Genomic DNA, 10460 nt, shown 5'->3' with positions numbered 1-10460 from the left:
TTTCATTTGCTTTAAAAAGCAAAATGTTCATTTCAACAAGCTATGAAAAGGAAAGATGTCCCTGAAGGAGAGAGTAAATAGCCAGAAGATTTAATTCACATCAGACTTCCTTCAAACTTACAGAAACTTAAGTAGGAGCAAAGGAAAAGGTGTGGAAGTCAAAGAACAATGCAGACTCAACCACCACTGTGGCAATAAACAAAACATCATTAAACAAAATCTCTTGAACAAAGATGTAATGAAGCAAGATACTAAGAGATGAAGATCACAAAAAAATGAAGTCAGAATTATTGACCAATAGGTAGGCAAAAATCAATACCTAGACCTTACTGACACAAAAAAGAAAACAGTCTTTGCAGCAACTGCACTCAGCCAATGGCTAACAGAGAAGAAAACAGGTAGAGTGCATGATTTGTAACATGGTATTCAATGCCCCTTACAAGGAGGAAATTTCCTAACAAGGAAACAATTATAACAAAGCTTTAGTAAAGCTTTGAACATTTTCTATAACAATTCCATGAGAGACAGGTTATAGTCTTCTTGAAAGCTCACATGTTTCTCTTGGCTTAAAATTACTGTTCATTAAAAATATCTGCAAAACCTGTACAGTGCTATTTTGGAGAGTAAGTAGTAGTGGGGCAAGAGACTCATACTGGTCCTCTCCATAGGATATTTCTCACATAGATCAAGAGATTAAAAACATATTACCAAAATCAAAAGCATCTGCAGGAAATGAAAGAAAACAATGTGTTGTATTTAATTTAAAGCTAAAGGGACTTGATAAATGTTAGGTGTATTTATCAGTAATCTGTAAGATTTACCTTCACTTTTCACTGGCATCTGATAAACCTTCAAAGTTTCTTTAAGATGACTAAGACTTGCAGCATCGGAGATGATCAACATCATATTATCATCTTCTGAAATGGCATCTAGTTCACACATACAATTATTAATGGATTCTTTACTTCTTATATTAGTATTTCTGAAGAGTTTCCAGATTATTTTCAGTTCAATATTACTGTAGCAAGCTTTTCTCAAAATTCCTATAATTTAAAAAGTGGGGTGTAAGACTTATATATACATGGTTTTGAATACAGTACTGTTTGAACATACTGCAAACTTTCCACATTTACAAGATGGTAATTTAGGCCCTGATCCAATACCCACTGAAGTCAGTGAAAAGACTTCTATTGATGTAAATGGACCTTGGAAGAAGGCCTTATTTAAATTTTTTAACGTGTCCAAAATTTACTTTTCAACAGATAATTTTCCCCTTGTTATTACTACCAAATTGACCAGTGAGTTTGAATCCACTTTGAATAAAGTCATTTATTTTTCATTTTCTTCAAACTGGGCAGATTTTTTAACTTTCATCAATCAACTGACAGCTGAGATTCAGTTTAAACAGCATAAAACTTCTTGCTGACAACGGACACCTTGGTAACTGTAGGTATTAAAGTACCTCAGTGATTCAGAATGCTTTCATTTAATACAGAGTGATTCCATTTCACGGATTCTATACCAAATTGTGAAGATAGGACAATGCTGATAAATTAATATTCAGGAAATGAATGAGAGTCTACTGATGAGATTACACAAGTCTTAAAAGAGATATGTTACAGCTGCTCTGGGAAAACAGAGGCAAGAAGCGGCCCCCATCACCTGGGCACCCCTTTACCCGTAAGGCAACGTGGTCTTTGCTAGCTGGCATATGACTTTAATGAGTCCACAAGCAATAGGGATATCTCCCACACTCCCCCAACCTCAGGCGTGGTTTGCGAAAGAGGAGATTTGTCATTTTTTCATTTCATCTGATCCAGATAATGTCTGGTCTAGCTTTATAACCTGACGTCCAGTTCAGCTACATCACACAACAGAGTCATAAGCCACTAGCACACAGCAGTTCCTGCCTATTAAGCCTGGCCTCCCTCACTTTTATGCCTGAAGAGGATGACTTTGAGAGGGTTGGGGTTTTCTTGCTAGTGTGACTTCTTTGATAACAGTTCCATGCCTGCTTCATCACTTAATGAGCTTCTGGGGCAGTGAAGGAACCTTAGAGAAAGGGAGGGGATGTTTAAGGGTCCCATAACAAAGGGACTGCTGTAAACAAGACGCTGGACAAGAAACAGGTCTCTGTGTCTAACGCACAGCTCTCCATCTCACCCTCCATATCATTACTAACACCTCCTAAAAATGTAGCATTCTGGCTTGCTTTCAAGGTCCTAAGACATACTCGCAAGGCCCACAAAAGCAAATGACTTCTTACCTTCAGATTTGCAAAGCCTGGTACCAGTTAAATCCTCACTAAATTCTCCTGGAGGACAATGTTTTAGACATTGTTTGAGTGTATTAAGTGTCTCTATCAAATTGTTTCTGCATGTAACTCATGAGAACATTTTGTAATTAGGTCATTACCACACATCGCCCAGTAGCCTGAAGATACAGTGTATTTTTTAAAAGTAGCAGAGTTGTTATTACCATTATTAGCTTTTAGATTTCCCAAATTAAAGTGCCTCACAAAAACATAGAGAGAATTTCCAAGAACATCTAACCTACATTTTGTACAATGGGTCAACTAAGGACTAAAAAGCGAACTAAATTAATACAAGGTAGGTTACATATTGAAGAATAACAGTGGGATCAGATGGTGTTTCAGTAGAACTTTTGACAGTTTCATTAAAACATGTATTAGATTCACAGAGTTACTGTGCCAAGATATTACCAAACTTCTCACAGCAACTGGTAGCAAATTAACACCTAATCCTGAGAAGGAACATACCCCCGTGAATGGGCCACTATGTTACAAATAATTTTTTCAGCCTCCCATAAGGTCAGGACCAGTTGCCTTCAGTTAATTCTTAAATACCAGTCAGATTCCCATTGTACCTAAAGATAGGTCAGTGTATCAGGGCCACTGAATCAAGCCACAGAAATAGGTCAGAATGAGACGACATCAGCAGTAACTTATTTTCATTGAAATGCCAAGTAAAAATAGTTGTGTTATTGTGAAAACTATCTCTTCTCCCCTGAAAAAGATTTTCTGCAGGTCTCCAGTGCATTTCTAACAATTCATTTATCTAGTTATCATGTCCAGTGGAGAAATTAACCAATTATTCTAAAATATCCTTCCAGTATCCAAAACTGCGAAAGTAAAAAGATGGATTACAAATCCTATCGTTCCCAACCTGAAACAAATGACAGTTCCATAGATCTTACCCTCTGCTTCTGGCAGTATTTCAGCTCCACAGACAATACAATAAAGTCCTTTCTTGCAAGGCTGGGGGTGTGTTTCCTTCTAACAAGACAATATACAAATTCATGCAAATAATAGTTTGATATAGTAACTATACAACTATGCAGATTGAAGCATTTAAATATAAACACAAAGAAATATATCAAAACAGCTTCAGAGATATATACTTGAAATACTCAAATCTATTTGAATCAATGTTTATCATTTATATTAGCTAGTAATTAAAATATATATCATGCTAAAAATACTTAACCTAACTTAAATAGACATACTTTCATTTAAAATATGAGGTATTTTATAGTGTATAACGCTCCAGGCTATCAAAGATTGCGTTTGGAATTTTGCAAAGGAGCCTAGGAAGACAGGTGCCCAACTCTTGTTGACTTTCAGTTCGATTATGTTCTTACACTTTGCAAATCCTGCCCTAAAAATTACATACTAACCAGAAATTGGAAGCACTGCTTATATTGAAACAGGAACCACATTTGTAACGAGTTATGAGCTGGACTCCGTAGCAGTCCATATCTGCAGCTTCTGCCCATGTTAACAGGACTCGAAAACACTCAGCCTTTTGTTTCCCATGAGAAATAAAGGTATCTACTGAGCATGTAAATCAAAGATCTAGAGCAAACCATACAGATCATGAACAAACTATTTAGTCTGCATTATTTCACTTGAAAGATTATATATTAAATGGTTCTTATTTCCCTTGCACCTTAACATTCAACAGTAGCCACTTAAAATAGGTACTTTGTTCTATCTACATGGTACCTTTCTTTTACAGGTGTAAGTACTTTGCCTAACTGTAGCTTTTCTTCGTCTGCATTGTCTCTGAACTTTCAATCCTTTAATAAATTCAAGATTTTATGATTATTTTAGACAGAAGAGATAATACTTAGCTATTATATCAAAGAATAAGAGGAATTGTCCACAATTTAGCTTTTATAGATTTGGGAAGACCAAACAAATACTTCAAGGAAAGTTGGTACATTGACTTCCCTTCTATTTGCAGGCTGGGCAGCAGAGTATTTAATTTAATACCGGCAATCGCCTTAAATATATTAACTATAGAAATAAAACATATTGTTACCACTAGCATATTAAATACCATAGTTGGTTAGATATGAAGACAAGTTAAGATTGAATTTAAACAGCTTTTACACCAAAAGAAACTATCCACCCCTTATTCCCCGAAACCCATCAGTAATACAAAGGATTATTATCCATCAGTTGTCCCAAGCAACACACCTATGGTCAGGATTTGAGTTTAGTGAATTTGTGGAGAGAGATTTTTCAAGAAAAATCTAGTATCTAGTAGGCCAAATGCTAATATTTCAATACATATTTTAAAAAATAATGGTTGAGGAGTGATTTTATATAAAATGTAGACGTCATAAATTAATGCAAAATATTTGACATGAAGGTGGTCATGTCTTAAAGGATTTCTACTCAAAGTAATACACAACACAAGATCAAGAAAGGAACAATCTGCTCCAGATAAGGAAAGGAAGATGGATTTTCTGTTTTTCTTTTAATGTTACGGATTTAAAGACAGACAAATCTTCTGAAAGACTAACAAGGGATAGTGGTCTATGAGATGAGCAGACAAGCCACAAAGCTTAAGTGATTTCTATAATCTATTTGGATATACATCAAAATAAAAAGTGGTTTGGTACAGAAGCCTTGTTTGAAGAAAACTGAGCCATTAGAGACTCAGGAGGATCAAGCTGATGAACTCCTGGGAGCGTAGCTGCACAGTGACAGGCCACAGGCTGCCTCGGCATTTGCTGTGGGATAGGGGACAGGTATAGTCCAGAAGCCACTTACAAACAGAACCACACCTACCCTACTAAGTGCTGATATTCAATCAATTACTTAAATCTAAATGAAGTATTTTTATCTTTAGATGTGTCATATGTTTAAATTGCTGTCAATATAAGAGCTTGCTTCTGCCCTATCAACTAGTTCAAAACCATCGGCATCCCATGATTAAGTGAATACCAGGGAACCTAAACCAAGAAAACATGATCCTTACATGGCATCAACATAAGAACAAGTTTAACCAAATGCCTTACACTAAGTACTGCAAGATAATGCTTGTTAAAGAAATTCAACCCTATCCTTGCCATTCTTGCAAACAGAGTATCTAATTTTCTAAAGATGCATTTATTGTGTAAAGAAAGGATACAATTTAAAGCCTTTTGATATGAACACATTCACAGCTGTGTAGAGTGGGACATTAGAATGTTATTTAGATTAATTTCTATGGGCAATGACCAGTTAACAATTTCATCCCGGCTTTCAGTCAAAATATAAATATCTATGAACCAATCTTAAGATTGTAAAAATTCTGCATCTTCATATTAATATATGATGGAAATGAATGATCTTTTCTTGAAAAATCAGGCATAGTACATTTTATTACAGCAAAATCCTGGCTGGTTTGATTGCAATAAATTAAAAAAAATGTTTAAAATACTTCCAAAAAAAGTAGACTGAGAAAGATTTACAGACCTTTATGTTCCAATTTACATTGTTATATATGGCATAGAAAATGTGTTTGTAGGCATACAAATGAGTACACGTTTCAATACGAATACATACAGAATCTGACCAAAAGAAATTAGATCCTCTCACAAAAGAAAATTTTAAAGCAACTTTAACTTTTATATAAAACAAAGACCTCTGAAGAAGCTTATCATCATCATCAAATATCAAAATGTTCAAATACTACTATACTACCACTACACAGCTTCTGATAGACATTTTGAGAAAAGAAATTTGAGGGAAACAACGTACTGAAGAATACACCTGTTTCAGTATGTAGGCTCAATCTATCATGTTACCTGATCTTCAAAGATGCTGTTCTACAACATATTTAATTAAGGAAGAAAGAAAGAAAAGTCCTAAAAAATGGAGAAAACCGTAATTTGATCATATGGGTGTTTTGTTTCTGACAAAAACCCAATTGTTTGATTGTATTTAATGGCAGATTAATTAAATCTGTAATAGACAAACCTCCTCAGCTTGTAATTACAAGTCAAATGCTACTTGGGCCTCTATTTAGAATTTCCATACATGATGTCCTGTTGCCACACAGGTAGGATGAAGAATCTTAATTATATCTATAGAAAACTGCACGTTGCCTAACTTTCACAGTGAAAACCAAAAAAGTATAATGAAAACCCAAGTCTGATTGTAGCATATATGAAATGAGAAGCAGAAAGCCGCCACTGCTCTATAGTGAGGCTATGCTATAAACGCTGCTCACTATGTTTCCTACAGAAGGTGTCACTATGTGCCAGTATTGTTCAATAGAAAAGATGACACACCTTTATTTCGTGATCTGGAAAGACTGATTTTCTGTTTCTTGGTGTCCATCTCTTGAGATGCTATCTGCTCTGCTTCTATTTCACTAGTCATCTCTACATTAACTGCACTATTCTTACTCTCCTCATTTTGCATTATTCCATGTAAAGTTGTGCTTCTGCCATCATCGTCAATCATTTTTTTAGTCACACTTAGCGTTTCTGAGGTGTTGATTGCAAAAAGATCATCAGCGACTGTGGATTTTGCACATTCAATCTGATTCTCATTTGCATTACAGGTTGGAACCAGTGGTCCAATTTTCTGTTCCTCTGATTCTACATCATCATAGAGTTCTGGCGTGAAGTAGATACTCTCATCCTCATCTTCAGCTTCTGCAGATACGTTTAACATTGAAAGTTCAGATTTCCCTCCTGCTGAAGGAAACTCACTGCAGGGCTCATCTTGAAGCTGTAGCTTATCAGGATGCTCTTCAGTAACTGAAGCCTCAGTATTTTTAACTGAAAAATTAGTTGTTTCCAAACATGATTCTGATCCACTTGGTTTATGTTCTGAAATTAATGATGACTGGCATTGATTTACACTATCAATAAGTTCACTAGCCTTGTTCACATTCTTTTGTTTGCTACTAGCTGTGGACGTGCAGTTCTTGGCTACAGGCAAAGGTGTTGAAGTCAGTGGTTTAACACAGCAATGTTCTTTCATAATACCCGCATTAGTCCAACCGTTCTTTTTTTCTCTCTCTATTTTAGTTGCTGGCATTTTGGGCGTGGAGTCCATATGTTTTCTTCTTTGTGTTACATGGTGAGAATGACACTCTACATCAGCTTTCTGGCCACCTGTGAAAAAATCACAAAACATTAATTAATTGTATATGCCTTCCCCCCACTGATTTACAGCATGTTTAGCACATCAAAATTACCACTGTTTTATTAGGTTTACAGTTATTTGATAATACTCATTAAGATCCAATACAAACAAAAGCCCAGATGTTACAACTATCTTTGCACATGAATTGTCTTAATTAAATCAATAGATTAACTGGCATATGTAAAGTTAGAGTAAAGTATGACTGGATTTTAAATTCGCAATTTTTTATTATTGTGCTCTTATGTTGTTTACATCTTTCTTGCCTGAAATGAAGTCATAAGCTTTCCTAAAATTTAGGAATGGATATTTACTTGTAAAGCTGGTACCAGAAGACATTATATGAAAGGTGTATCACAGCAATGTCTAAACAACAGATGTAGCTTGAACCAAGGCACTCATCTTGCAATAATGTTAATCTTTACATGTTTCAAATATATTTTAAATTATCTTCATAGTTTTCAATGGAAAAAGAAATTTAAGTGAAAACATTTTCGATTCTACTATGAACTTATCCAACATTATCAATTGTTTTAAGACAACCAGATGGAATGACAATTAATTTCAGTCTGTTGAGCACAGCTCATACACATTCGTGAATAATTATAATTTTGCACTATAGCAGTTCTATAATTTTAAAAAACATTTGTTTCTTCCAAAAAAGATGCAACTTCACATTTGAAATTGTTATTGAAGTTTTTCGCACAGGAAAAGAACTTACTTTGTTTCATTGTTGCCATGATGTTACTTGGCTGATTTGATGCTGTAGGATTAGCAGAGCTGATGGTTGTAGCAAAATTAGTTTCTGGAACCAAATTTTGTTCCTCGCTTTTAGCAGGAACATCTGGTGACAGATGAATAGTTGCCTCCTGTTGAGATGCTTGCGACAGGACTTTTGAATTTGAAGGTACATGGAGAAATTCAGTGCTGCACTCTGATGAACAATCAATGCTTTTCTGGTTTCTTATAGCAAATGCATGCAAGGATTCAAGTGCACTACCAAAATTTTCATGGTGCTGGATTTGTTGACGTATCCATTTTGATAATCCTAAGAAAAAGAAAAAAAACAAAACCAGAGTGTTACTACAAAACTACATCATCTATATCAGGTATTTCATATGAGTAAATAGTACCCCTAATATTGCAAATACTTCTACATATGTATAGACAGATTCATAAAGATTTCAAGTTACTCATGAAAGTAAGATAATGTAGTCTTCCTTTCCAGGGCTGGGAACTTAAATTTAATCAATGGTAGTTTTTTGCTGAGTAATACTAAAAATATAATTATTTTTTATTAAAAGACCCTTGCCTTTTTCACTAATACTTTTTCTAATTCAAACTGTGTCATTACAAAAACATCATTATACTTCTCTTATGCCTGGATGTTCATTTTGTTTGTTATCATGAATTATTAAACAGCAACTTACATAGAGCACAGCTATTTATTATCATACTGACAGGGTCTGACAAACATTAGAATACAATGAAGCTCTACAACTGTATTTCAGATTAAGTAACAGTAACTCAGATATTCAGAAAGAATCACAACTGTCCAATAGCTAAAATATAACACAATATGCTCTTTTACAGCAATCATTTTTTAAATTCTCAGATACCAGATGTCTTGAGCATAATAGCTGTTTAGATGATGTTGGAATACACAAGAATGAAGTAAAAACTAATGTTCTTGATTTTTAAAAAGTGTTTTTAAACCCATTTAAATATTCTTTTAATATAAATAATAATTAAAAAAACCAACAGAGAACTTGATTCTTCTGTGAAGTTTTAGTTTGTAGAAAAAGTACTAATATTATCAAGTTTTGAAGATAAAGATAATTTGCATTACTATATGAATTACTTCTGTCTACTTAGATAACTTAAATGTATTTTTAGTACAAACAGGCATGTCAGAAAAGCAGTTTGACTTTTACTACAGCAGCTGAGCTCCACCTGCTGACTAGACTGCAACATTATCTCTTTACATCATCTTTTTGCCCATCTCTTCTACACAGGGCAGGAACTAGGATACATAATGCATTCCTAAGCAATTTCTTTTAATTTTTTCTCCATTTTTATTTATTTATTAAGGTAGTGTGCACAATATGCATGTATTTCTAGTCAGTATAAAACTACAAACAGAAAATACTTTTTGCGTATTGAGCATTTGGTGGTTCCAAATGGCAGAACCTTTACCTGTTCTTACCCCAAAGGCCAGAATGTTAAATTCAGAACTGCTAACCCTAATCATTAAAGCTCCCTATAGGCAGAAAGTATACATCCACTAGAGACTTATTGAAAGTCCAAATAAAAATCCAGTAACTATTTTTTCATACATACACATATATAGACACACACATATGTATACGTAATTACATATATTTAATATGCAAAGATTAAGAGTCCTTAAGGTTTTATAGGCCTCATTTTAAAAAAGAATTCTCAAGTTCTGCACATGGAAATGCCTATATAATTATCTGTAGATCGAAAAGGAGAAAGAAATTAAATTGACTCAACATTGGTACCAATGTGTTTCAGTGTATTTAATGAACTAGCAATACACCAGGGTACAGTTTTAAAGTTTTCAGTTTCAACTGCACAATTTGGGTTCAATGGATATCTTTCATGATGACTTTTCCTACTCAGCTGGATCTGTATAACCATATTTCTGTAATCTTGATTTTTTCACTATTTGTTAATATTAGAAACTTTCCCAGAAACATTTTTACAGCTTACCAGTTATGTACTTATTAGGGTTATTCCGGAAGCGGTCGTCAACTAAAATAAGAGCACCCCAGTCATTCCTATGTCTTATACACCTATAAATGAGCAACAAAAAAGAATGTATATATAATTAAAGTGCATATAGTAAAAAAAAAAAAACTGTGGGGATCAGACACCAGGGATTGTAATGAGTCAGCTAGAATATGCGCAATTAAACAGCAAGTGCTTTCCTATTGTCTTGCACCAAAAATTGTTATGGTTGTCATGGAAGCTTTAATTTTCCTTCAGT

The 10460-nt window shown here is 34.3% G+C and overlaps 1 protein-coding gene across 3 annotated transcripts in view; it reads right to left on the bottom strand.

The window, feature by feature from the left end:
• Positions 1 to 5545: 5545 nt before the first annotated feature.
• The window catches only part of BRIP1 (BRCA1 interacting helicase 1), a 63044-nt gene continuing 58129 nt past the window's right edge, over positions 5546 to 10460 (bottom strand). For all 3 annotated transcript variants that reach the window (XM_054847922.1, XM_054847923.1, XM_054847924.1), the window contains 3 exons: positions 10184 to 10266; positions 8169 to 8495; positions 5546 to 7419 (listed from right to left, as the gene is read on the bottom strand). In XM_054847922.1, coding sequence (XP_054703897.1) covers positions 6548 to 7419; positions 8169 to 8495; positions 10184 to 10266 — 1282 coding nt within the window. In that variant the 3' untranslated portion in view covers positions 5546 to 6547. The remainder of the gene's footprint in view (positions 7420 to 8168; positions 8496 to 10183; positions 10267 to 10460) is intronic.

The sequence above is a fragment of the Grus americana genome, chromosome 19 (genome assembly GCF_028858705.1).
Source record: "Grus americana isolate bGruAme1 chromosome 19, bGruAme1.mat, whole genome shotgun sequence".
Taxonomy (NCBI): Eukaryota; Metazoa; Chordata; class Aves; order Gruiformes; family Gruidae; genus Grus; species Grus americana.
The sequence above is the reverse complement of the archived record's forward strand: the minus strand, read 5'-3'. Positions and strand labels throughout refer to the sequence as shown.